Here is a 27,675-nt window from a genome sequence, read left to right on the forward strand (position 1 = left end):
AGAAAACTGAATGCCGTGGTTTATTAGTTACACAATATATAAACACAGTTTTATCTTATAGCAAAACTTTTTTTAGGCCAAGGAATAGGCCTACATGTATGTATGTAACCCTTATTAAACCATGTATGTTCCACTGAGATAAAAAAAAAAGAAAAAAAAGTGGTATAACGACTAGATATTGAAAAATGCTCTGCTTCAAACAGTTGTAGTTTTTTCATGCTGGTCTAAATCCATGAGATGGCAGTATTGTAATGTGAATAATGCCGGCTGCGGCGAAACTTCAGAGAAGAAGAAACAAAACCTGTCCGGCTGGTTATCCGCAGAAGGGGGATGGCCGTTCTGGAAGCTAGTACCTGGCAACCTCAGGACCCAGCCCAGCACTGTAAACAAGCGGAGGACACTCAGCGGTTAGCTCAAGCTGCAAGACCCAGCGTTTCTCTCTGTACGTGTGAAAGTACCTCCTATAGCAGCCGCAGAGCTACTCTTCATTACTTTTTTTGTTACAACAGCGCCTTAACTAATGCTGACACGTCATATAAACGTGTTTTAAAGTGTTAACCCGGTGCAGATCTAGCCCGCTAACCGAGTCTTAGCAGTTTGTAAAAGGTCTATTTATAAATGTCACTGTGCATGTGTTGTGATGATGCACATTAAAACGCATGTTTAATTGTGATACTGAATGAGCAAAAGGGTGTTTGACTTTAAGGAAGCCGGCGGGGTAACGTTACTAGATGTAACTGAGCTGTGCAGAGAAGCAGTAAAACAGCAATGAGCTGCCAACCTTATAAGGCTGCTGGAAGGACTTAGCTACCTAATACATCATACAGACCGAGTTCACCTTGACTAACCTTGATCTTTCCATCTTTGTTTCTCATGTTTCAGGTCAAAAAAGTTGCAGTTCGCTCGAAACACACCCTTTAATGTGAATACCGACCCATGGACCAGTTCAGAGTCTGCTTCACCCCAGAATCACTTTTGGAAGTAGATCATGAATGACAAACTCGTCTTCCTGGGCCTGCTGTACTTTGTCCAGGGTATTCCCTATGGTCTTCAGTCTTCTCTGCTTCCTGTGTACCTACGTGGAGCCGGCCATTCTCTGACACGCATTGGTTTCACCAAGATCCTCTACTTTCCCTGGGTGCTGAAAGTACTCTGGGCCCCATTGGTGGACCGAGTGGGAACCAAACGTCGCTGGCTGGTGGGGACGGTGTCTGGGCTGGCGTTGACATGCCTCTCCAGTGCTGCCCTGGCTCCAGAAGCACACATCTGGGGTGTGGCTGGGACTCTGCTGGCCATGAACACCTTCGCCTCTGTTCAAGATATTGCTGTAGACGGGGCTGCCGTTGGGCTGTTGAAAGGACGCGGGGAGCTCGGACTGGGCAATACGGCCCAGGTTGTGGGATATAAGGCTGGATCAGTGTTTGCCGGTGGTGGGCTCCTAGCTGTGATTGATGTGGCTGGATGGAGCTGGATGTTTATGCTCCTGACATTTGTGTATGCAGGCGTGGCTCTGTTTGTGTGGGGGGCCCCTGTGCTGGACGATGAGAGCATAAAGCAGGCAGATGGCAGCAGGAGGGGGGGGCAGGGAGCAGAGGCTATGAGGCCGTGGAGGATATGGAGGAAGCTGATGGCAGTGCCCGGGACACCTTGGACTATCCTATATGTGCTCACATACAAACTTGGTAAGTCTAATCACTATGCAAATGTGTTTCCTTTTTAAACAAGCAAAACTTGACAGCAATGGATGTATGCATGCAGTGTGTTCTGCTGCTTAAACTTATTGCAATGAAATTACCAGAGTGTCATTATTTCATCATGTCATTCATGCTGTTAAAGAAATAAATAAGTCTTAATTAAGGTGAAACACTGAGTCAATCAAGAACAAATCAAAATGCATTTTGATTATTATTTTGTTAAGAAATTAAGCAAAGAATATAGCAATGACTCCCCTGGCTAGTCCAGGGAAGTGAAGAAAAGATGAAGGCGCATCGCTTTTAATATCCACCAGCCCTCTTACAAAGTTTGGAGCAAAAGGGAGTATCCCCCCAGAAGTAAACACACATCCCCCAGAGTGTGTGTTTACTTCACACTCTGTGTGCAAGTAAACACACTCTGTGTGTTGGCGTACACACTATGTGTGTTGGCGTGCACACAGTGTGTTTACTTGCACAGTCTGTGTGCAAGTTGTTTACTTCACAACTCTGCTATTTGCACCTGCAGACTGTGACCCTCGATGGTCCAAACCCAGTTCAGAAATACCTTTTGTTATGTGTTTCCAGCAATCTGCTTCCAACACAAAATGTGCTTTATAGCTAAAATTGGTTGCTTCATTGATTGATTGAAATTAAGCAAAGTTTGACATAACAATGCATCTTTAACTTGGCTGCATCAGAAGCTGCTCAGAAAGAGAATTCAGTGGCCTAACCAGTGCTGGTGGTAATTTATGGTGAATTCTCTACAACCAGCCCTCTCCAAGTTTTAAAACCAGTAGGATTTAACTAATAAGCTTGACGACAAGGCTGACCACTACTAGCAGACCAAAGCTCTCCATTTTTTATATTTAGAACAATCTTTCAGCATGTTGACAAAAAATATTTTTTTTATCCAAGAAAGATGTTTATTAGATAAAAAAATAATTAGATGTGCTACTTGACTAATAATAATTAGATGTTTTCACTATTCAATGCCAGTCAGCCATTTTGGATTTTTAGCTCAGGGTTGGTAAACAATCTTTTTCTTCCCCAGCTGCAAATTTGACCTGAGGAGACCTCAGTTAATTTTTCCAACTGGAGCTTGAAAAGCTCCTCATTAAATATTGAATAAATAATATAACCATACTTATTCAGTCAGTCTCACAATACCAATTGGTAGTAACCACAAGGTATTCACTTTGATTATATCAACTTTAACATCTGAAGAAAAGACCTGATAAGAAACACACAAACTGAGTAACCATTGCATAAAGACATACAACATGTTACCAGTTTCGATTGCGAACTCCAAAGCCATCATTCCCCAGCCACTGTTTGAACTATTCAGAAGGTTTCCTTAAACTAAATAACCAGATTATTTATTATAATAAATATCTGGATTTCTGAAAAAAAAAGCTGTTCCAACATCACATTTTAATTTTATTGTACAGAAAATATACTTGCATTCATCTGTTCTTCAGTATTTCCATCAGCCCATTGAACTTTCCATTATTCCACCCACCTGTCCATACATCTATGGTTCAACAAATCCATCCATGGTTTTTGCCTACGTGTCATGTAAAACCTGAGGAACAGCTACATTTGTATTGTAGAGTTGGACTAAAAACCTGGAAATTTGAGTCTCGAAAATATACAGCATTTTGAAATGAATTACGAGAATCCTGTGTTCAGAAAGGCATCAAGAACTGAGAAAGGAAATTCATTTACCCTCTTTTAAGCTCGTATAATAATGTATAGATGATCATAAAGCCCACCAACATGATGAAAGACAGAAACAAATTTGATGGAGCAATCAAATATTTAACTCAATCACTTTTTTCTCATTTTCTGCTTTAAGGTGAGACTTAACAAATTTGCGGTTTTGGTCATTTTATTATGATTGGTGTTGCTGTCCGAGACCTCTAGATCACCACTAGATGTCACTGTTGGTGTTTCAGTAACAACTAAACAGAGCCACCAGTGTATTGCTGAAGTGTGTGGCAGTAATTGTTGCAAGCCAGTTTGTTCTGTCTCCTGTGAGAACACTACGAAATACAGTCTCTGGTCAGATGAAGCAGCTTCTGGTACTCAGAATGAGTGCAGAAAGTTACTCCACAAAGCGCCGTGAGCTTCTTTTAGTTTGCTAACTTGTCGTCAACAGTAGAAAGTTAAAATCTAAGGTGGTCCCGTAGAAGTTAAGCTCGAGTGTTTGGTAGCGAGAGTTAATATGACCAGAGTTTGGTTTTTGGTAGCAGAAGGGGATTATGTGAGGATTAGAGCGTCTTTGTGTCTGTGGCGTTAAGAAGCTGAAATAGAGGAGACCATGCATCTTTGCTGATGTGTACTTACATGTATGTGTGCAAGTGGGTGGTGGGATTCTAATTGTCTCCTCAGATTTGCACAGTTCTTTCCTGTGTATGGAGCATGGATGCATACAGCTTTGTTTTTTTAAACAGTGTACATGAGTGTGTGTGTTTTTTCTTTTTTTCTTTTTTAGTGTTGAGGTTGGTTCAGTAATCGGATAATCCCCTGCAGACGACACTGCTAGACAAAATATGAAGACTGGCTGGACCCCCTAATCTGTCTAGGAGCAGCCCCCCCCATGCAACACTCTCTCTGATCCCTGAGCTCACACATGAAGGCACACAACACATTATTGGTTGTTGCTCAAGAATACAACAGTTATCAAGTTTAGCATTGTCAGTGCATTTATTGGTTTCCTTCTTTGCAGTCGTCACATTACAGAATTTCCCCTTTTTGCTATTTCAATGCCTCCCATCTTTGCAACCCAGTCCAATCTATATGTGTATCTTATATTTTAGATGAATCTTAAATGTGTGACCTATGTGAGACAGTATTGTTTTTGTTCAAGGGGGTATGTGGATATGTTTGTGTGAGACCGGTAATCTGTCTGTCTGAACAGCCCCCCCCCCCACCCACCCCAACACCTCTCATAATAACACGCATATACAAGCACAAAAACCCCTTCTCCCTCATCTACCACTAATGAACTCTGAGTTTGCTCTGCTTCCAACTCTGTGGCCAATCATTTGCTGCCTCGTGTCTAAACGGTGACCCTTGTGCCATCTGAGGCCACCAGCTTGGTGGGTGAACTGTCTGGGTAGACCAACAGACAAGGGGGAGAGGGAGGGAGGGAGGGAGGCCGCCCAGGAAACATGGGAAATGAGCCAGGGTAGAGGCAAACAATGAAGGCCTGGAGTTGCAAATACTTTTCCAAAATCTCATCAACCACGTTTTCCCAAAACGTGGTAGACATGGAGAGGTATAATATTCTCAAGGTACGATAACATTCAGTAAAAATAACGCAGTTTCACAGTATATCTGTATTTTTGTGGGGCGTAACAAGATCTTGTTGTACAAGATTTCAAGATATTAAAGCGTCGCAATATTGTTGAAATGACTGCCACTTGCCAGTTGCTGTCAGCTTGTCTTCGCTTGATGAAGTTGGGATAGAAAATGCCCCAGTTACTCTTAATTCACTTGATGATCAGCATTTTGGACTTCCAGTAGGAATTATAAATGCCAATGGTGAGAGAGCACTGGAAGTTGTGGGTGATCTTAACGTATGTTGGTCTAGAAGCACCACAAACCTTTTAATATATTTTAATAATTATAATAACTATAACTGAGATGCTCATAAAGTACATTTTAGTTTTAACACATCATTGTCACATTTCACATTGAAAAGATAACATCTGGAGCATTTAAAGCTGATGCAGCATGCACAGGAACCAGAATGTGAAAAATACCCACTCTAGCTCTAACCAGAACTGAACATCTGACTAAGTTGGAGAACCATTCAAGTTAAAGTTGAGGTATTTCAACAGAGAAAAAAATAACAGGGTCTTGGAGTGAAGACTGGGGAAGAGGATGAATTAATAAACAGTCACCACATGACTCCTCCAGTAAGGCAGAGAGCAGAACTGCAATAGAAGTAAACAGACTTAGCCTTGTTAATTTACATGATAACTTTAAATGTCTTCAGGTTTAGGTTAGTGTGTTCACCTACCATGTCCAATCTGTCATGATAATACTAGGGAAAATGTTGGATTGACTAAAAAATGTTTGGTGCTCCATCAAACTGTGAAACACACTTTGATCACTTTGTCATCCTTATGCTGTACGATGCTAGGTCAGAAATAGAGATAAATCCTAAAAGTGATGAATCCTAAAAGTGACAAAGCTTTAAAAATTCATTTGTGTCATTCCCTAACCAGGAGATACCAATCCAGTTCAACTGGACCCTCTTTCCTACATGTTTTATGTTTTCCTTCATCAGCAAACCTAATTTAAATGAATGGGTCATTAAAAGGTTTAGCTGAACTTCATAATGGGTCTCTTGCTTCAATAGATGGATAAATGCTAAAAAAAAAAGTAAAGCACTTGCATTGATTAACTGGTAATAATAATAATAAAAAGACTTAGCTTGTTTTATTAGCAGAATGGTAAAATGAAATCTTATTGGAGTGGTTAACAAAACCTAACTTCATATTGCAAAGTTCATTTAGTCCAAAAATCCATAAGAAGAAAATCCTACCCAGTGGCCTAGAGGGCTTGGTATTTGTGGAGGGGTTATGCAATCGCTGTTACCTTATGTTCTGGTCTGCATGTTCTTGAGTTCTGAGTGCCATAAAGAACCCCTTGTGTCCAAGTGTGTGACAAAAGACTAATATGCATTAGGCACTGTGAAATTCCATATAGGCAGGTTTTATGCTGTCCCTAGTGAACCCGAGGAGCTGAACAGTGCGTGCAGGTGCGTGTGTATCCCTGTGGACCTTCTGTTTGTGTACGTGCATGCTGCATTGTCCTCATACATGTCGAATGTATGAAGCTGTCTTCATTTACCCTGTTGTTGGCGGAGAGTGCTAATTCTGTTCTGCAAGGTGACTGTGTGTCCTCGGTGATCTCCCCTGCTCTGACAGCTCTTTTGTTTAAGCTGCCACAGGAAGGTCAGGTCTTCGCCAACCTCACACGATCATCGTAAACTTTTCCTTTCCCAGCTCCACTCCATAGGAACTCCTTTGCATGTATATACACACCTACACACGGCTTCAACCTTAAACCCATGTGCCTGAATGTACCCATTGAATGTATTACCCTAAAATCACTTGTGTATGAATTAGCTTGCCAGATATTGTGTTGGCAACGAGATATCCGTATATTTCTAAGACATACAATAGCTGGACAAACTGTCTTTCTAGACTGTGTGTGGAGCTACATGCACCTGATCAGAGCGTGGAAGTATGTAGCGATGTGTTATGACTAACAATTATGCAATAACACTTTTCAGTGAGCACTTTATTTAAGTTGGATTCAGGATTTGTAGTTTAAGAATGGAGAAGGCCATTAGAACGGTGATTTTGAGATAACGTATAATGAAATGTCACATTCTGTTGTAAAAAAATCCTTTTTTACTAGGTTTGGTTCATGATGTCTTGATGTTCCAAGTGTTTTGGATCAGACAAGTTAAAAGGGAGGTGTTGGACTCTTTGGGTGTGTCCTGGAAGAGCTCCCATCAGGGGATTTTGTGTTGCTCCTGGAAGACTTCAATGCCGATGCAGAAACAAAGGTGTTAGCAGAAGAGAAGTGCTTGGGTTTCGTAATTGTATCATCAGACCTGCAGCACAGCATCGTGGCACTCGGGTGAAGAGACGGGCTGATCACCACTTGGTAGTGAGTTAGAGCCATTGGCAGAGCAGTCTGCCGGTTAAACTTAACGAACCTGAACTGGTGATTTGAGATGAGCACATCTGATAGTGAGGACATCTTTCAACTTATGGCTCCAGGAGAACGTCTCTCATTTCCTGAGGGAGGTTGGGGACATGGTATTATATTAATTCAGGACCTCTGTTGCAGATGCGGTTTTGAAGAACTGTGGCCTGAAGGTTATTGGTAACTGTCATGGTGGCAAGCACAAGACCTTCTAGAGGTTACAAGTGGTGATGGTAGCCATCAGGCTGGAAAAAGGACTTTGGGGGTTGGTTGTTCTTGGGGATTAATGCAGCAGCTGACATGTACTGGGTGGCCAGGAGGACTGATTTGTCTTTGGTTGCTAAAGCAAAAACTTCTATAAGGGAAAAATTTGAAGAGGTTATAGAAAGAGATATTCGGTTGGCATTATTGAAAACCCTTTGACAATTTAGAAAGGGGGAATGGGGACCAGCCCACCTATCCAGGTGCTCGATGGGGTAGGAAGGGGTTTCTGGGCGGCTTTTAATTGCTATCTGATCCTTGTACGTCCGAAGCAAGAGTTGTGTCTGTATTCAAGCCTGTTCCCAGTGTGGAAGGAGACAGCCTGGGCTGCCCCTTGTCACCGATCCTGTTTGTGGTGTTCATGGACAGGATCTTAAGGTGCAGCTGCAGAGACTAAATCCATGTCCTTTAGTGTGCACTGGAGCGTTTTGTAGCTGAGCTGAAAGTGGCTGGGATGAGAGATCCTCTAACTTTGAAGCCATGGTTCTCAACTGGAAAAAGATGAATTGTAATACAAACCACTACAGGAGGTCCTTGTTGCCATCAGTATGTACAACAACTCTTTGACGAACATTGGATGAGTTACAGCACTTCATTTTCATGTGGGATTTTTGAAATTTGAATTTAAACTTAGAAATCAGTGCATGTTTTGCCTGTAGCTGTCAAAATGTTTTTATAGGTCACATTCCATTAAAACTCTAGTCCAGTTGGTCCCACCTCTGTTTATGTTCAAGGAGCTTACCCTCGTTTGCTTCAAGGATCATCTTTGTAAGAAAATTGCTCACTCCATCCTTTTTTTGTACCGCCAATAGACAGACACAGATCGATTTTACATTACTATTTCTGACTCCGAAGTACGACAGTAGTCAGTAAAATAGATGTACAGTTATCATTATGGTTACATATTTTCTCTTTTGCTGTTAAAAAGTGCTTTGAAGTTAACTTTTTGGCATTGCAAAACAATGGAAATTTTAATCATAATTAATTTTTCTTTCATGTTTTATTTGTTTATTTTTTTTAGCTCAACAACTTATTTTTGTTTTGTTATTAAAGCCAAGGACTGAAAAGTGTTTTACTTTGGGATGTCCCACTCAGGACTGTTTTGTCTCTGATGCTCAGACACACTTTAGATTAGGCGTTAACGTCTGGACGAGCCTAATCTAACACTACATAAAAAAAATATAGAAAGCCCATGACATGTGTTTGAAAACCCCCTAAATTATATGTCACATTAAAATAAAGATGATCTGGTTGAGGCTTCAGTAAATTAAAAACCTTCAGAAGATGTTTATAGGCACAGCAGTTTGGAGAAATATCATTTAGTTTGTTAGAAACACAGATTTGTTACAACAAAACACACGGCCAAAGTACAGTTTTGCAAGCCATGCAGATGGTAGCAGGTGATGGGTTTTCAGAAATGGTTTGGCAGCTGACAATAAATCACAAATTTAGTCTCATTTAACAATGTGTTGGATTGTTGTTGCAAAAGTTTAGGAAATGTTATTAAATATATGTGTGTGCTTACAAGCCTTTTAAATAACCAGGATCCACAAAACACCCCCTTCCTAAAGCTTGTCGCTCTTTTAACGGTAAATAGTTTTGTCTGAGTGTGCTGTCTGTAAACACAGTTTTCTTTGAGCCTGCCATCCCTCTTCTATTTCCTCTTCACTAACTTCCTAACAATGTCTCTGTTCAGCTTCCCCTCCTCCTCCTGCTTCTCTGTCTGCAGCCATCTTCATCACTGAGTGCTATCTTCTCTCTTGCGTCATGTGCTGTTTGTGTCTTCCTGTTCTTGACTGTGTGATGCTCGTTTGCTACATTGGTTTTCTCCTATTGGTTCTCTTTTCTTAATTGACCTATTGCTGTTTCTGTCTCAATAATCTCTTTCATTTTTTTGTGTGAGCCTCTTCCTCACTGATTCCCTTTTTATTCCGTTTTATGATGTCTTCTCCCCTTCCTTGCTTGCTTAATATAATAGAGTCCCTGCTAAAATAGACAATTCTTGCTTGGAGAATGGTTAATGGGATAATCTACTTGTTCATATTTGCCTATATTTCCAACCAATACCCCATGTGTAAAGAAACAGTTAGTTAGAATCACATCATGTTTACTTTATTAACAGTCAAAATATTGAAGATGCAGTTGGTAACTTATATATAAAAATATATTTTTTTACATGTTTGCTTTTCTTGCATTAGAGGAAGGAGCTGTAAATGTGCAGACGAGTAAGCATGGCCACCGGTTGTGGTGGGTAAACAGCTGTCCTGAGTGGCGGAGGATGTGAGCAGCGTGTACACAAGTGTGACATTCCTTTGTTAAGACATTCCTCTTGGCTCTCATTGATTGTTTCTGAACAACCAATGAGGGCCAAGCAGAACAATGGGCTTCTGCAGATTGCAGTAGGACCACAGGGAGGAGTTCAGTTTTTGCACAGATTATCTGTATCATATTTTACTGTCAGCACACAGTGACGATTTTAACAGATACGTAAAATATTTTCGTAAAAGATATTTTCGTAAAACAGCAGATTCATGTCCTTCTCTATGTAAGACTTCGCTTTCTTGCAGCCTAAGTAAGACTTAGACGCGTCCCAACATATAGCAGAAAATACAGTCTACCTTCAGATATCTACTTTCTTACTTTTCTAAGCATTGATACTAAATTGCTCATTTTGAGTCTCAGCAACACTGAAGAATGTCGAACAACAAATGATGGCGCCTAATATGGTGTATTCACTGTATTGAAAGAGATCAGATTTTTGAGTTTTGCAGCATGTTAGCTGGTAGTGATTCTTTAAAAAACACCACACACACAATAGATAATCAAATTTTGGGACAAATCCTTACATTTAAGCTGAAAGCAGTGAATGTTTGCTTTTTGCAACATTTACTGAGATAATGTGTTATCAACATGGATGTCAGTTGAAAATGTTATTATAGCATTGGTAAAATGCATAAGAATTAGAAAGTCCTTTTGTTTCTCTTAATCTTCCTTTTCCTTTAAATTCTCTTCTTGTTGGCGTATTTGGGAAAGGTGGTTGTTGGTGCTCAGGTAAATCACGTATGGTTCATTTTCAGCCAATAAAATACAAGAGGGCTAGTATTGTGTTAATCTTTTTATTCATTTATTTATTTTTGCTTATTCTACTCACTCCTCTCTGTTCTTCAGATCTGTTGTGATGAGAAAGATCATTGTGAACCTGCAGTGTTTTCTCTTTTCTCTCCGACTTCATCTCAAAGACGGAAAAACAAAACACACTTGTCTGTCGGAAGGCGAACGTCCTATCTGATTGGTTAAATTAACATTTATGACAAACTTCATGGCACAGTCAGTCCCGTCTGTATGTACTGAGCATGTGTAATCTGCCAGCGGTAACACATGAGTGACAGAAGTGAGAGACGAGCGTTTGCTACAGAGAGAATCCACGTTTCCTCCCCAGGTTTCACGAAGGTTGTCACACCATTGTTACAGCGGTGACACTCTAATTCTGCTGCTGCACTCCCAATCACTGGGAGTCTGTTTCATCTGTCTTTGTTTCCCCGTCTCTTTCTCTATTTTTGTTTGTCTCCTGGCTGACTGAGTGAGTGAGTCGTCGGTTGTGTTGCGTCGTCTTTGACAGCAGTCTGGGAGCCAAGCTGTCACTCATGCAGCTCCTTGGTCCCACTGTCTTTCTGAAGTCAGTCTCCATTAATATAATAACACTGTGTAGTCGGCACCACTGAATATTTTACTGTAATGTTCCACAGAACATTACCCCCACACTCAACGCCACACAGAAGAAAGTCTTACTGTCTGACAGAAACTTTTTATTTTGACTGAAAGGTTTTTGTGAGGTCTGTTTCATCTGTGGAAGTTTCTGTGTTTTTTTTGTTGTGTTTTCTCTTTTGAGCTTTAGGAAAAGTGCTAGGCCCCTTTTTGATAAAGTGACTGAGGGTATTCTTTTTCTTGTCGGGCATCTATTATTGACACTTTCCAGGAATAGGACTAGGTACGCAGCACATCGAAGCGCTTCGTTTAAACCTGCAGCCGTCATCTCCAGAAAAAAGTGTGTTCTTCGGGTTTGCAGGCTAAACAGTTTGCTCCAACCTCCTCATTGCATTTGACTTTGATATTTTTATTGTCAATGAAAAATCGGCTTGTTTTGTGAAAAACAAAATACAGAAATACATCTAAAAAAATTTAGTATAATGAAAGACGGTTCATATTAATTATATGAAAGTTTTTTCTGTCACTTATTTCAAAAAGTGAAACCTATTCCTTACACAGAGAGTGAAATATTTCTTGCCATCACGTTTTGTAATTTTAATTATGTCTTAAAGAAAATAAAAACTCTCTCAGAAAATCAAAATGTTACATAAGATCAATAACTAAGCGATATTTTAAACAGAAAGGTGAAGCTTCTGAAAAATTTTTTCATTTGTATACATTCAGTTCTTGGTTGGGCCTCCTTTTAAATTACTGTAACAATGCGGCGTGGCATGGAGGCGATCAGTCTGCAGCACTGCTGTGGTGAGGTCCAGGTTTCTTAGCAGCCTTCAGCTCATCTGCATCATTGGGTCTGGTGTGTTTTATTATTCCATACATATGGAGTTTAATGATTTAGACATTTTGACCATTTAAATACTTAACGATATTTCGCTTGACAATCCTCTCAAAGCTGCAGTTGTCCCTGTTGCTGTTGTTCCTTTTCTTACCACACTTTTTCCTTCTACTCAGCTCTATGAATATGCTTGATACAATGCTCTGCATGCAACCGGCTTCTTTAGCAATGACGTTTTGTGGCTCTCCCTCCTTATGGAGGTTGTCGGTGTCAAATCAGCAGTCTTTTCCATGACTGTGGGGCTCCAGACTGAGGGACCATTTAGAAACATTTGAATGCATTAATTCTATATCACTTTCGGAGAGCAGGGACAGATAAAGTTGAAGTTGTTTTTCTGACATAAACCTGAAAAGACAGATTTTCTCACCAATATGCTTCAAGCTTGAACTGCTGTCCAGCTGTGTTGTTCTGGTTTTCTTCTTTCCAGTCTCTCATCTCACTTTTTGTGCCTCTTTCCCATTTTTCCAGGTGAGCAGGGTGCTGTGACCATGTTTCCTCTTTTCCTCCTGGATCACCACATGACAGCCAGAGAGCTCAGCTTCTGGAACGGCGTTGTCGCCATGGGCTTCTCCATCTGCGGCTCATCCCTCGGAGGCCTGCTGCTCGCCCAGTTCAGGTAGTCGTCATCAGCAGTGAGAAGCCACTGTTGATTTTCAAATTATGCACTGTTGATTTAAGACGCTTGGTCGGCATTATAAACGACCTTCAGTGTCAGCTAATTTGTAGGGCGTAGTGACAAAAACATAAAAGTTCAGGTGGAGATAAAATACCCAAAACAACAACTACCACGATAAAAATATTCAATATGATAAAAAGTGTGTATGCTGCTCCCTCATCATTTAAGATATTGCAATCATCTTTACCTTCTTCCTCACCTTATTCATCATGCAGATTTCCCCTTTAACATTTCTTCATCACTGTTGCTTCACTTTATTGGCTTCTGTGTACGTACGTGCTAATGTGTGTTTGTACCTTTGTCTCTCTCTCTCTCTCTCTCGTTCTCGCTCTCTCGGGGTGTGTACGGTAATTTAAGTAAACATTGCCTTGTTTGAGAGCTCAGGGACCCCCTGTGTGGCGTGTGGTGTGAGAACAGCAGGAACAGCAAAGCCTTTACACACACTCAGGTGCACGCAGAATACGCATAAAAACACACACACACGCACACACACGCATGCGCACGCCCCTCAGTTTGCAGAGACAATATAGATGCAGCTGAATGTAGGTATTAGATTTCCCGACAAATACTAAGTTGTTACACTGACTTATTATGCTGTGAAGGCTGTGAGGAATGGAAACCTCTCAGTTGGTTTGCTAACTCTGATGACACACTGAAAGCCATTTCAAATTAAATTGATCTATTCCTTCTGTTTATCGAGATTTTGATCAGTTTATCTAGCTTTATATTTATATTGTCTTCCAGTTTGAGTGTTAAATGTTCATAAAAAGTTTTAAGTTTATGTATATTTGAGAATGTGGTCTTGCATTATTATGCCATTATCAATATATTGCTTGAAAATGGCCTCAAAACAAACGTATTAGTGTTTATCGCAACAACTTCCAGGACAATTTATCGTCCAGCAAAACTTGTTATCAACACAGACCTAATGCAGAGGACTGTGAATCATAACATGCATTTTAAACACAGATATGAAGTGATGTTGCAGAGATAGGAGTCTTTACATTGTTTTAATTTCAACAATATATCCAGATGTCCTTTCTCTTAAGGTGAAGCTTGTGTGCTGTTTTTCCCAGTGTCACGTCAAGTTGCATCATGTGATCACTTGGCAGCAAATGTTCTGTTTCTCTCTGGTTAATGTCGACTTGTGGTGTCTTTTTATCCCACCTGCCCGTATCTGTGTCAGTATTGTATGTGCATGCTAGCTTGCCCAGACCTTTGTTCTCTGCTTTCTCTCTCTCTGATGTCAGCCTGTTTGGTTCTTTCCCTTCGTGAAGGAACACTAATAAACAAAGAGGAAACCTCCAAAGGCCAAACTTTTCTAAGGGCTAAAGTGCTTTGAAAAGATGTCATTGTGATACTTTGCCTTTTGATCCTTCGCACTGTCTCCATCTCACTTGTACAGGGAATAAACTGTTCACACACCACTAAAGGCAGAAAACACTTGGAGCTATGTCATCCTATTGTGTCATTCTTCCAAGGATACAGACATATTTTGTGGATTTTTTTTATATAAGCTTGAACCCACCAAGATGTCTTTTCACATAAAAAATAATCTCAAAATGGCCTAATTGAATACCCTCACTTGGACTTTGCTTTTACGTATGAGATAAATGTGTATGCTGAGCTCTCATACAGTATACAGCAATTCGTTTGTAAATGCGTTTGTAAAAATTGGTGAAATATTGATAGGTTGATGCTTATTGTTCTTTATAAATAAGGCCAGAAAATTCTTGGTGTGTTGCATTTCTACCTATTCTGTCTCCAGAATAGGTTGAATAAATAGCATTTTGAATTCATATGTAATTATATGAAGTCAAGCTTAGTACAAATGCAGGTCAAAACAGTCAAATTTATACTGATACAGTCCAACCATAAAGTCAGATTCTCATCCAGTGCCTATTTGGATCTAAATTATGAAACCCTGCAACATTACATAATCTAGGGTCAAAATTTCTGTAATCATTTAGTGCCGATTGGATTGAGCCGTTGATGCTGCAGCAACCTCTGACCCAGAGCAAGCGTGTGGTGACAGTGGAGGGGAGCAACTTTCTTTTAACTTAAATAAATATCCGGCTAAAATAGACTCACAATAAATAGGCTAAGAAGAAGAAAATAGATGAAAACACAAAAGCACTAGACTAGGAGTACTTTCTATAGGACATAACAGCAGAGTAAAAGGCAGAAGTTTCTTTGTAAATGAATTTATTCTGGAAAGACTTGCTTCCGTACACAGAACTGCTAGATCATGGCTAACACACAGCTACACGTTTCTCCTCTGCCACTCCTGTTGTTACTGTCCAAAGGACCAGTGTAGCAGAGGTCAAGTTGTTGTTCAGATGCAACATTGGAGCATTATTTGTGCTGTCACATTCATTTTTTTTAAAGAATTTTGTGAATAAAAGCTGCTGTTCAGAACCACAAATGCACATTCAGTGATTTTGTAATTATAAACATTGACAGAGTTTTAGATGGTAGTCTTGGGTTTCTCTGAGAGCCTCTTTGACTGATCTCAGGATGGATGTATGAACAAATCTGCTCCAGGAAAGATCTGCACTTGCAATTATTGCTTAATGTCAAATGACAACTAGTTTGTAAACTACTTTTCCAAGTAGATGAACAGCAATGATGTCTTTTTAAGAGATTTTTGCAGATGATTTTCTGTTTTAGCTTTGTTGCCATGGATCTGGATGCTCATTTTTAGTATTACTGCCCCTTTGCTACTGCAGGACTCTCTCAGGTCTACTGACTTTAATGTTTGAACGAAATAACCTGGTTATTAAAGGTAAAATTTGTCTTCCACACACAACATATAATGACCCAAAAATCTTTTTTTTTTTTTTACTTTTACTTTATTTCTATTTTTAAATATTTGAAAATACTAGTAAAGATTAAAATATTTGCCGATAAGTCTTTAAAAGTTCATCTATACCATTTAGTTTTCCGTGCCACCCTGTGCCAGATGAACACTTTTCCTTCCTCACCTCTTCTTCTCACCCCCACATTAGCACACAGAGGCGAGGTTGTCCAGCAGGTTGTGTCCCACGTCTAAAAGCCCAGTTGGAACGTTTATCCACTCCACCATCAGAAACGGCTGAGTGGTCAGTCAGGAACGCTCTTTAGAACCACCAGCAGCAACCTGAGAACAAACCTATTCTTATCTGGGCCTTGCCTGTGTAAGGTGGCAGCCAGGCGGGTTTTCTTTCTCACACACACACACACACGCACACTCTCCCTTTAACGCACAGGCACACACTTTAGCATCTCTTGAGAAAACGTCATATGAAAGACTATCATTGAGAAAGGAGGTAAAGAAGAAGCAAAAAGAGGAATGTCTTTAGCATGTGAATGGTGCAGGCTTGGTTTTCCAGTCAGGATGTAGGCGGAGGCGGGGCTGAGAGTGGAGAGAGGGAGTGCAGTGGAGAAAATAGTGTATTTTGTTAATGATGATAATTTTCCACAAAAATATTAAAGAAAAGGAAATTTAATACCTTCTTAAAGATTGTTGTTTTCAAAAAGTACTTTTAAACTGACAAACCAGCCTCGTCTGAACCCATACTCTAATTAATTGAATATGACTGGTTTGCTGTCATTTTACCGATCACCGATCAATCTAAAAATGAGCCACGTCTCGGTGGATCTCCACGGAAAGGAGTAGAGTGGTAAGTTTGGCGTAGACGCTTCACTTACCGTCTTGAATTAAATATTCTGCTTTGTGTGACAGGCCCTTCTTCCTCTCAATCTTTTTTACACATAAATAATTACATGCAGAAAAAGCATAAACAAACACACACAGTCCTTTTGAGTGGCAGGTATCCTCTGAGTGATTGGCACCGTTAATCCCTGTTGTCACATCAACAGTGTGCGTGCCCATAGGTGTGTGTCTGTGTGTTTGTATGTATGTTAGCAGTGATTAATTATCTCTCTCACGCTGAGGATCTCCTTAGGTTATTGATTACGTCACGAATCAAACCCACAGGGGGATGATTTCTTTGCACTAACAGGGAATCAATTAGTGTCTGGGGACTTGTTTACTTATGCGCTTGCTGACATGTGAATGTGTGTTAGTGTAATTGTATGAGATACAATAAGGTCTTTAAATGTAATGCTACGAACCCCGAGGCGTCGTCTTACACATTATGTTGCCCGCTGATGCACTTTTAGCCCTTAAAACGTCTTTCTGAAATTTGTGTTGTTGCTTGTTTCTCTGCAGCATCGGGGCGATGATGCGACGGGTGTTTGTGTTGCGTACCATCAGCATGGTCTTCCAGAGTTCTTTGCTCACTGTCCTGGAACCATCGCCGCTCATGAAAGGTGAGAAACTGGATGTAAATCAAAACAGACTATATTTCCAAACAAGATGTGGTTTCAAAAGTTTTCATGGCTCATCCAGAAGATCCCTGGGAGGAAAAACAGGCAGAAAACTATTACTGTTGCCAAGGCCCTCCGAACCCTTCCTCTTATGATTTTTACACGATCAAAGGGGAAAGAAAACTGCTCCAGTGTTTGTGTTAATTAAGTTAGTTTAACATCTTTCTGTTCATTTAAAATTATTTTAACCACATCTCAAAAATGAATTGGGCAAGACGAGGTTCTTTTGGATAGTCCAATTCATATTCAGAATGGTTTAAGTGCTTCAAATTAAAAACATAGATCAGAGATAGGAACCTCCCAATGAAGCAAAAATACAAACAAGTAAAAACAGCAAAGCACAATATACCAAAAAATATCACATGATTATGTGAAAAACACAAAATATTGTATATGTTATATCAAAAGATCATGTTAAGACTTGAGTTAATTTAATAATGGGAATGTTTACTTTTTCACTTAAGACCAGGTTGGTTTAGATACTTTTTTTCCATAAATGAACTAATCATTTGAAAACTGAGAATCGTATTTACTTAATTATCTTGGCCTAAATAAAAAACAAATACTTTGATGATCTGATACATTTAAGTGTATCAGATGAAATAAAAAAATAAAAAAAAGACATTTGTAAGGATGCAAAGACTTTTACAAAACTTGGTGAAAGTAAATAAAAACAACAGAGACCGTCAATGGCCACACTGTCATATTGTGTGGCCTAAACAAATCAGTGCTGATGTTCAAATATGAATGTGTATTATATTGTGGACGTTGACACAGATGACACATTTGATTTCATTGTGCTGCCAGTCTAGTAGTGTTTAGCATTCACTTCTCTGCCATTTATCTTTGCCAAAGACTTCGTCTTCCCTATCAAGGCTCTCGCACAGAAAGTCGAGGCCCGCCATCCCGCCTCCGTTCCGAAACCCGACAAAGATTTCAGAAAAGTTAAAGGGGAGAGGGAAAAGAAAGAGAAAGAAAACAGAAAAACATTCTGTTTCAGATTTTCAATATTACATGATAACACTCCGCTTCCCACTCTTCCAGTCTGATCAGGCGGAGTATCTGTGCGACTCCAGCACACTTGCATCGCTGACTGAAGAGTCTTATTCGGCAAAAACTCCGGCGTCTTGAGTGAATAATTCAGTGTTCGTGGGAGCAGAGACAGATAGGCTCTGTGGTTCCTCTGTGTTTCCCCACCAACACTGCTCTGCCACTTCCCCTCAGAGGATAACACTACATGTGTTTTGGAGATGTGTGCGTGTGCGTGTGTGTGTGTGTGTGTGAGTTGGGGGGTAGACTTTACTCCTCAGCTGCTTACCTTTTTCTTGGTGCTTTATTTCTTCACTTTAACATCTACGTAGAATAAGTATGAGGTGTAAAGATGAAGAAAACACAGTAATTCAGCCTTTTTCCCGTCAGGAAAAGCATCTTTTTTTTTTTTCTGGATGCAGATGATTTGTGGCTGATTACGATCCACTTTGCCTGGTGTGTTTGCTCCTGCAGGAATGGCGGTCCTGAGCATGAGCGTTCAACACTTCCTGGGTGGTCTCATCACCACGCTCACCTTCACTACCATGATGCATTGCACTCAGAGGGCCGAGGAAAGCATACAGGTAACAAAGACTTCATTCACTCTGTTTTCCTCTCTCGTTTTGTTTCTGGTTGTTATCGTGTCATTCGGCAGCGTTAGATCACATCCTGTGGCTTAACAAATCTTTTTATGTGCTAGAAATAAAGGTTGTGTTCTTGTTTTTTTTTTTTCTCATCTGACTTGGCTTTATGTGCTGTTTTGTAATGTGAAGTAATTTCCTTTCGGGGTTGTAAGAAAAGGACTGTGCCACACCTATTCCCAGCTCTACCTGCCTCTTCTCACCAGCGGTTTCTACCTGTGAAATCTCAAAATGAATCCCAAACCCAATTTCTGTTTATTGCTTCCTTCTTCTGGCGGATTGGATGCCTCCAGCTACCCGACTAAGTTTTCTTTTCTTCATTTTGGACTAAATGCTCTTTTTTTTTTCCTGACTCCCAGCCTCTTGCTCTCCTTTCTTGATTTCTCCACTTTGCTGTTACTCCTTTTGTCCCCGCCGTAACTGGGCCATCACCGCCTGAAGGCGATCGCCGTTCAAGCAACCGTCAGTCAGTCAATCTCTGAGGGTGACAAATTATAACTCGCATTGCTGTGGCTCCTCGCGTGTGAAACGAGAATAAAAGAAGATGCACCTGTGGAGCAGGTGTCGTAAAACAAATCCCGATAAACGGCAGTAAACGAAGACAACAATGTGCTGATCGGAGCTGCAGTTTGGTTTGAAGGGCGTGGGGGGAGACAGCTTTGCTTTTTCCTGATTCAGTTTGTGGATCTCCGTGGCCAGGACAGGAACGCATTAGCTTGTCTGAGCTCGATGTGTGTAGCATGAGCGTGTTATTGAAAGCAGTGCTATCCAGTAACAGAAAGCTGATAGTGTGAGTGCTTGCTAAGGATACCCAAGAGAAAGAAACCTAATCTGTTAAACAAGTTGCTCAGAATAAAGACACTCCACTTAGCTTTGGTCACACAGGCTCTCAGAGATCTGTGCGTCGGAGCGCTGCCACAGTCTGCCGGCAAAAAGTCGCCCTGAGCGCCGTGCTTCTCAGCCTGGCCGACAAAACCGTAGATTCTCACATTTGGAAGCAACAAGAACATTGCTTAGTAATTCAAGTAAAATACCAGTTGTTCCAACATTAACATTTTGACTCTGTTTAGTTTAATTATTATACAAGTCCTTCAGCTACCTTGTTTCATCAGATATAAACGTCCTAATGTACAGTGAGATGAAAAAATACTTGCTTGATATTCTGGATGAGTCACTGATGCTCTCTGTGAGTCATTTTGGTTAGCTGGTTCGCCACTCTTTTCTGTTTTGTGGACATTGACTAACTGCGATTCTCTGTGATCTTTTCCAAGCCGACAGACGTCAGTGACTGTGATTCTAATAATTTCACGTCTTTAGACAGGGGCACGATGTGTTGCTTTTTAAGGTATTTTGGGCGCTGTTCTCAGAGAAACCGTAACGTATTTGTTGCGATCCAGCCGCTCATTTACACATCAACAGAGATTGGAGTCTCCTAGAGAGGAACCTTTGGGAACGTCTCCCACGGAGGTTTGAAGTCACAGGTGTGAAAGCGCAGCTGCAGGGTGAGGCGTTCTGGCAGTCTCGTCTACACATTGACACAGTGCCGTCTAAACGTGAAACTTTTTGCCAGTCAACATTTGAAAATACCGGCACCTTCCAGTCAGCTTTTTTTTTTTTTTTGCGTAAACAAAGCCGTGGCCTACTCCAGCTTGGTAAGCAGGCTCTTTCTAAGTTATTTTTTGAATCTGCAGGTCAATAACCAGACCTGGTGTAGCTCAAAACATCCAGTCATGATTTTCTTTTTCTTTAATAAACAAAATCACAAATCACAAATTGCTCTTTGTAGTTATTCAGGTTATCTTTGGCTTATTTCCAAGCATTGTTCTATAGACAGTGTCACAATGCAAGGTGTGTTGAGTGTTTGGAAAAAGATCAAATGTTATATCTCTACTTTCCAAGTTTTCGAACTGCAAAACAATTTAGCTCGTTAAAATATTTTTGAATTATATTTATGACAGTGAGGGCTTCTTCACAGTAAATCTTTTGTTTCGATGAGGTGATTGTTGATGTGTTTATCAGTTTTAACTTTTGCATACAGTCTAAAAGAGGAACTCGTATTATTCAAATATCTCCAGAATCTCTGGCAGCAGTCAGTCTTGCAACGAATCTGAAGAAGCCTCTGACTGAAGGCATCAATCCAGAGTGAATTTTTGTGAGTAAACTGTAAGAAATCTGTATCAATGTAGAGAAAAGCCTCATGTAATTCAAAATTCACATCTTAACAAGGAGGCTTGGATCAGAGAGGAAGCCACAGACTGTAAATGATTGAATGAAAGTGATTTATTTGTATAGTGCAATTTATACAAAAAGTCATCCAAAGTGCTTTGCTTGAAAATTACATAAGAGAATCACATTTGAACCAAAAAAGGTCAAATATATTAAACATGACACAAACAGAAAGGTTGAAATGTAAATTTGAAACACATTAAATGCCAAGACTTGGAAAAAAATCCAGATTTTTGACCTTTATATTAAACTGGTGTGAACAATAATGTTTTCAGTCAGTTTCTGTGCTCCGCAAGTTTTCAGGGAGTTTCTTCCATTGCCGAGGAGCATAGAAAGTAAAATCTGCCTCAAGTTGATTAGTACTGGATTTGGGAAGACGGTGCAGGATGTTTGCTTGGAGCCATCCCAAATAAACACAGATGTGACGGTCTGAAGAAAACAAACACATTTCCACCCTGATTGATGATATGAGGTTGAATGTGTGGTGAAGAAGTAAATACACACGTCCACACCAAAACCTAACACTTTCTTGTTTCACCAATTGAAAGAGCTCTAAAATGTTCTCCTGTTGAGTGACAACGCAAAATAACGGGATGAAAATTGTGAGTGTTTCTTTTTTTTCCTGGATTTTTAAGTCTCTTCTTTTCATCTTTTGGTGGGATTTTTTTTTTTCCCCTGAATGTTTCAGATTCACCTTTTTGTCACGTCTGCAGTAATTGTTTATTTTTTACAAAGAAGCATACTGATTTTTAGTAGTTAATGTTAAATGCTCTCCTCCCGCAGAATGTTAAAGTAGACGCATTAAGTAGAAAATGTAATCTCCTGCCCGTGTTTGTCGCTCACCTGTAGCTTTGCTTGTCACTCTCCTTCTAGGCCACCCACTACAGTTTCCTGGCGACTCTGGAGGTTCTGGGGAAGCTGATGTTCAGCGCTTTGGCCGGAGGAGTGGTGGACTGGTGTGGTTTCCAAGTGGCCTTCCTCTTCTTCCTCACCCTGTCGGCTGGAACGGCCCTACACGTGTGGACGGCCACCTTCACCGGCGCTCTCAGGGAGAATCAGCTCAAAGAGCAGCCCAAATGAGATCCGTCTTAAACGTTTACATTTAGGGCAAGTCCAGGTACATTCATAATGGACCATTGGAGCTCGACTACGAATATTAAGGAAACAAACTTTGTAGAGTCGTAAATCAAGATCAGCAAAGTTATTCCATATATCAACAGTCTTAAATAAGTGTCAGCCATTCTTTAATGGAGAAAAAAAAATCGCTTTCCTTTAATCACTCTGTGACAGACTGCTCTTTTGTCATATTTCACAAGCAGAGATGGCCTTATGTTTTATTTATTTTTGCTCTGAACATATCTCAAATAGTCTTAAAAAGCGTAGGTAGGTGGTGAACCTTCGGGATACAGTGTACATCTTAAATATGATGGTAGTATTCATCGCTTGACGAAAGATGGTTTGTTAGAGACATAAAATATACTGAAAGTTTCATAGTAGCTTAAATTAAAGGGAAATATAATCAAAGCTTATTATCATCTGAGCCAGTTTCATATTGTTATACGTCAGCAATAAGAGCTGCAGCCAAAAGCAATAGTGCTAGTTTATTTTCTTATACTATATATATATATATAAATATATATATAAATATATATATATATATATATATACACCGTTATATATATATATATATATATATATATATACACCGATATATATATATATATATATATATATATATAGACATATATATATATATATATATATATATATATATATATATATATATATATAGACATCCCATATGTGTTAGCTAAAAGATATATACATATATATATATATATATATATCATATATATAGAATATATAGTGTAATTTAGCTCTAAAGCTAAGGGCTTTTCCATGGGTCGTAAACCATACATCGCCAACCCTTATGTTGTAAATTCCCTCAAGTGTCAGAGTACAACTCACACTTGTCATCTGCACACTGCATGGTGCATAGTGTGTTAGCTAAAAGAAAACATTATTGTAGTTTGTCTTCAGAAAGAGAATAAAAGTGTAATTTAGCTCTAAAGCTAAGGGCTTTTTCAGTGGGTCGTAAACCATACATCGCCAACCCTTATGTTGTAAATTCCCTCAAGTGTCAGAGTACAACTCACACTTGTGGGAAACATCTGCCTTACACACTGCATGGTGCCATCTAGTCTTATTTATTTGACCAGACTCAATAAGAAAGTCAGCTTTCAGAAGAAACTTGAATGACTAGACTTACTTGGAAGTTAACGTTCCAATATTGCACTGTTTTAGTTTCTTTTAATTTACACTTTTAAACATGTTTAATGCACAATAACTACTAATAGCTTCTCTTGCTGCTGTATAGCATAAATTGTTCCCTCAAGTCTTAAACAGGTTCATCCCAGCAGGTTCTGTGAGAATACAGTGAAATCCTGCAAGTAGGCTTTGCTAAAGGAAACATTGGCCACTTGATTTCTTTCACATCATGTGAAAAAGACAATGACATTATGTATCTAATTATGTAGCCATTTGTGAAACATGAGCGGCAAAGAAAACCTTTGAAATTTGCACAAAAATAAAGCTGCTGGGGACATTTCTAAAGTGTTTTTTTTGTGCGTGTTTTATTTACCTCTCCCCTTCTCTGGATCATGTCAAAGTTTTCTTGTATCCTCTCTGAAGGTCTGTTTGTGGTTCTTCAACTTTTAAAAAGTCCATTGTGGCTGCCAGCGGCCCGACTTACAACACTGGATCTCTGCAGAGGTTGTGGCTGACGGCTACGGAAGTGAATAGGCCCCATGTCACAGCACCCGCAACGTAAACAGCTCTAATGACACAACAAATGCTGTGAAGGAGGATTAGGCCGGCTTACACGGCCCGTCAATACACCTCCACTTCACATGTTCCCACCCGGCCTCATTATCTTAGCTTTCCTTTTTTTTTTTTTTATCTTTTTGGTATAGTGGGATTGAGAGGGGAGGGTTTGAGGAGAAGCTTTTATTCGCTCCTCCTTTTCTGAAAAGAACATTCGCCAAGAACAATGTGTCTGTTTGATTAGATTTCTATTTGAAAAGTTGCTTAAAACCACAAACACACCTTAGGATACGGTGCTCTAATTACTCAGGAGTTCCTTCATTTATTTATATGTTTTATCATAATGTTCACATTTTTTTTATTCTGGGATTTGGCTCATAACAGTTTTATTGATTCCCATGTCTGAAGTCGAGATATAGGTAAAAAACAAAACAAAAACGGATACAAACGAGAACACAGGAAACCAGTCCAAGACTAACAGAGAGATAAACCAGTGTAACACATGGGCTACACAATGTGAAACCAGGGATAGTAGTGTTCAGTTTCAGTTCATTTTCACTTTATTTTGGTAAATTATCAACATTACACACAGAAAAGGACATAGGCTGAAGCCAAGGCCTATCCTTGCACATCCTGCTCTAATGTCAGTTCATACGGTAAATATTTATTCAAGCATTTGTTTCATAAGCGCTCTGTGGTGATCCCTGTCTCCCTCTAGTTTGACTACCAAATGACCACTTGTGATAAAACCCTGTAATTCTGTAAACTTAAAGCAAGTGTACCAGAGCAACAGTGAATGGAAGCAGCTTAAAGTCTCACTTTTCAGCTACTACGTGTTTTATTCATGGCACCTTAATTGCACTACTGTAACGAACATTAGCAGATGCTTTTTACCAACACGGGACATCAAAAGCACACTAAAACAACATAATGCATATTTGACAACTTTATGTTTACTCTACTGTAGCCGCCTGCTGTGGTTTTAACTTTGTTGCATCTTTGACTCTCAGTCTTGGGTTCGTCACGTGAAAATGTTTTATTTTCATACCATTAATCGACGTCTTATGGAAGTCACCCTCATTTCTTTCAGCGCTGCCAACAATTCTTCCTCCAGGGAAGACAATAATGAAACCGTATACCTCTGCCAGGAAAGAATGAAACAATTAGGAAACTTTATATGAATTTACCATCAGGAAGCTTCAGCGTTACCTCCAATACAAAAGGAGTGAATTTTAGAAGGAAGGAGCAGGTTACCAAACCAAACCTTATGTTTTTTAATCCTCCTAACTCAAAGCGAACTGCTTCTGCTGAGTCTGTCTTATTCGTTGGAGCTATGCGTAATGGGATAACTGCTGCTACATAACTTGTCAGTCCCACTTTGAAGCCTGTGTGGACATTAAAAGGTAGGTAAGTGGTCTGGATCCCACTGCGCTTGATGAGAGTGAGGCCCCCCTGCTGCGGTTGCCAGATTGGCAGAAACCCCCCCTGTGGAGATGTTGTGTGTCTTGGGGCTAAACGCCCCGCCACCTCTGAAGTGATTTGGTGTGCGTCCTGTTGCACAAGTCAGCCTTTACCTTTGTCGTCCTTGTCGGGGAAAAAAACTGCCCAGGAGTTTGGAAAGAGGGCTCGATTTGTCTGGTGTTGACGTGCAAACAAAACTGTTACGCCACGAAAGATTAGACAACAATTTTGGCATCTCATTGAGAAGGCAGTGCACACAAATTCCTGAGCTGTAATCTCCAGACTCAGATTTCCCACAAGTGACTGGATATGGTTTTCCAGAAGCTGTTTTATTTCTTCAGGGCGCGCAACAACTCTAGTCACATCACCAACTTTATACCCATATCACAGGGGAGGCACAGCATAAGATAGCCCTGCGCATTCACCGTGTGCCAAGTCTGATCGGCTACACACAGCATCACTAGAAACGCCACAAAGACGTCCAGACAATGGGAAGCAGAAATAATAAAGCAGATTTTATGAGCATCCGAGAATGGGAAGAGAGTTCATTGACAGGTACAGTGCAGAGTTACCTCTAAAGGAAAGAGGATGGGAAGGAGGAAGAGAATGCAACATGTTTTAATCTCAGCAAACAAAGGTGTTGTATCGCTTTTTCTCCCCCCCTCTTTTGTGTCCGAGTGCCTCGGGAGAAGAGAGGTGTTGGCTTTTTGCGCTGCTTTTGTCTGGTGGCTAACAGAATGGTCTCCTGGGAAACCCGAGTGGGCAGGTGGAGGAGCAATCAGCAGCATCAGGTATCGCGGTGTTTCCTTCGCTGGTGTTTACTTTTTGTTTGTTTGCAGGACAAGAGTCATGGACACCACTCTCTCTCTCTACTGTACTGTGGCCATTTCTTCCTGTTCTTTCCATCGCTTTGTTCTCCATCCTCGGTACTTCGGCTAACTTCATTGCACGCTGACAGGAACGTTCGCAGGTTTTGTTCATGTCAGAGATTCTGAGATTCTTCTGGTTGATCAAAACTCAAAGCAAGCCAAGAAAACCCTGACAGGTTTTCTAAAGTAAGGTCTGGAAAAGTATAGAATTGACTTCAAGATTGGTCTTATCTGAGAACCCATGAATATATATAATATTAGTTTTTCCAGACTTCAAAACTTATAAGTTGTCTTTTTGTTTCCTTCATTCCTTCCTTCCTTCAGCTCCTTTCCTTCTTTCTTTGCTTTCTTTTCTTCCTTTGCTAATTCCTCCCTCTTTCACAGCTTTGCATATTTCCCTTTGTCTTTCTTTTCCTTGGTTCTGTACTTCCATCTTTGTGTCCTACCTTCCCTCCATGTGTCCTTCCTGGTGTGCTTCCTACTGTTGCTGTTGTGTCTCCCTTCCTTGTGTCCTTCATTTCTTTACTTGTGCACCACTTCCCTCCCTGAGTTGGGTTCCTTCGTCTATCTCTTCCTGTGTCCTCCTTCCTTCCGTGTGTTTATCTTTCTTTCCTTGTGTCCTCCCTCCCTACCTTGTTTCCTTTCTTCTTGCCTTCTCTCCTTGTGCTGCATTTGCCTTTTTTCCCTACCTGTCTTGATTAAACGTTTGAGACAGAGAAGCCTGGAAAGTTGAATTTCAAAGAGTTGTGAATTTCTGTATGGAAAACAGAAATTCAGAATGTAAGAGTAAAATCCTAATTATTTTTGCTTTAACTTCACCTAGATTTTCTTTCTGTCATTTGAAATGAGTGAAATGAACAATAACGACGTGATTAATAGCATCCATACAAAGTGTACAGAAAACATGCCAGAGAAATATTCCACTGCTGTAAAGAACAGCATTGTGATACTTTTATTATTTTTTTTATTGTTGTTCTTGTTCTTGTAGCATAAAGGTAAAATAACAAAGCTGATTAAATGTAACGTTTTACACAGATAGAGACTGAAGCAACTTTGACAATAGTGACAATGGAGGCTATCAACAATATAGTAAGTATTTACCTTTAAAACTATCTTTCTGGCTCTTTAAATTTTAGGAATAAAGTTATGAGGTTTTCATTTAGCTATGTAAAAGTTTGTGTTGAGCTCAAACATCCCTTGGCATTGTAGGTTTTGAAATTCTTTTGGGGCAAAAATGCTGTTTGGGAGTTTGGCAACATTACCAAATTACATCCTGAACACCGTTTAGCAGCAT

At 40.0% G+C, this 27,675-nt stretch overlaps 1 protein-coding gene across 1 annotated transcript; it reads left to right on the top strand.

Annotated features, from left to right (window-relative positions):
- Positions 1-211: 211 nt before the first annotated feature.
- mfsd3 (major facilitator superfamily domain containing 3) lies at positions 212-23,100 on the top strand. Its single transcript, XM_044110976.1, has 6 exons — positions 212-442; positions 883-1,682; positions 12,754-12,901; positions 17,175-17,275; positions 18,836-18,945; positions 22,102-23,100. Exons 2-6 carry the CDS (start codon positions 989-991, stop codon positions 22,306-22,308), a joined length of 1,260 nt encoding a protein of 419 aa, XP_043966911.1. The 5' UTR covers positions 212-442; positions 883-988; the 3' UTR covers positions 22,309-23,100.
- The last annotated feature ends 4,575 nt before the right edge of the window (positions 23,101-27,675 follow it).

The sequence above is a fragment of the Gambusia affinis genome, linkage group LG03, assembly GCF_019740435.1.
Source record: "Gambusia affinis linkage group LG03, SWU_Gaff_1.0, whole genome shotgun sequence".
Classification (NCBI taxonomy): Eukaryota; Metazoa; Chordata; class Actinopteri; order Cyprinodontiformes; family Poeciliidae; genus Gambusia; species Gambusia affinis.

Bases quoted from the DNA above. Each gene is read 5' to 3' on its own strand.
- mfsd3 (XM_044110976.1), top strand. From the start codon at position 989: ATGAATGACAAACTCGTCTTCCTGGGCCTGCTGTACTTTGTCCAGGGT. The intron at 1,683-12,753 runs GTAAGTCTAATC...CCATTTTTCCAG, and splicing joins TGTGCTCACATACAAACTTG to GTGAGCAGGGTGCTGTGACC. The intron at 12,902-17,174 runs GTAGTCGTCATC...GTTTCTCTGCAG, and splicing joins CTGCTGCTCGCCCAGTTCAG to CATCGGGGCGATGATGCGAC.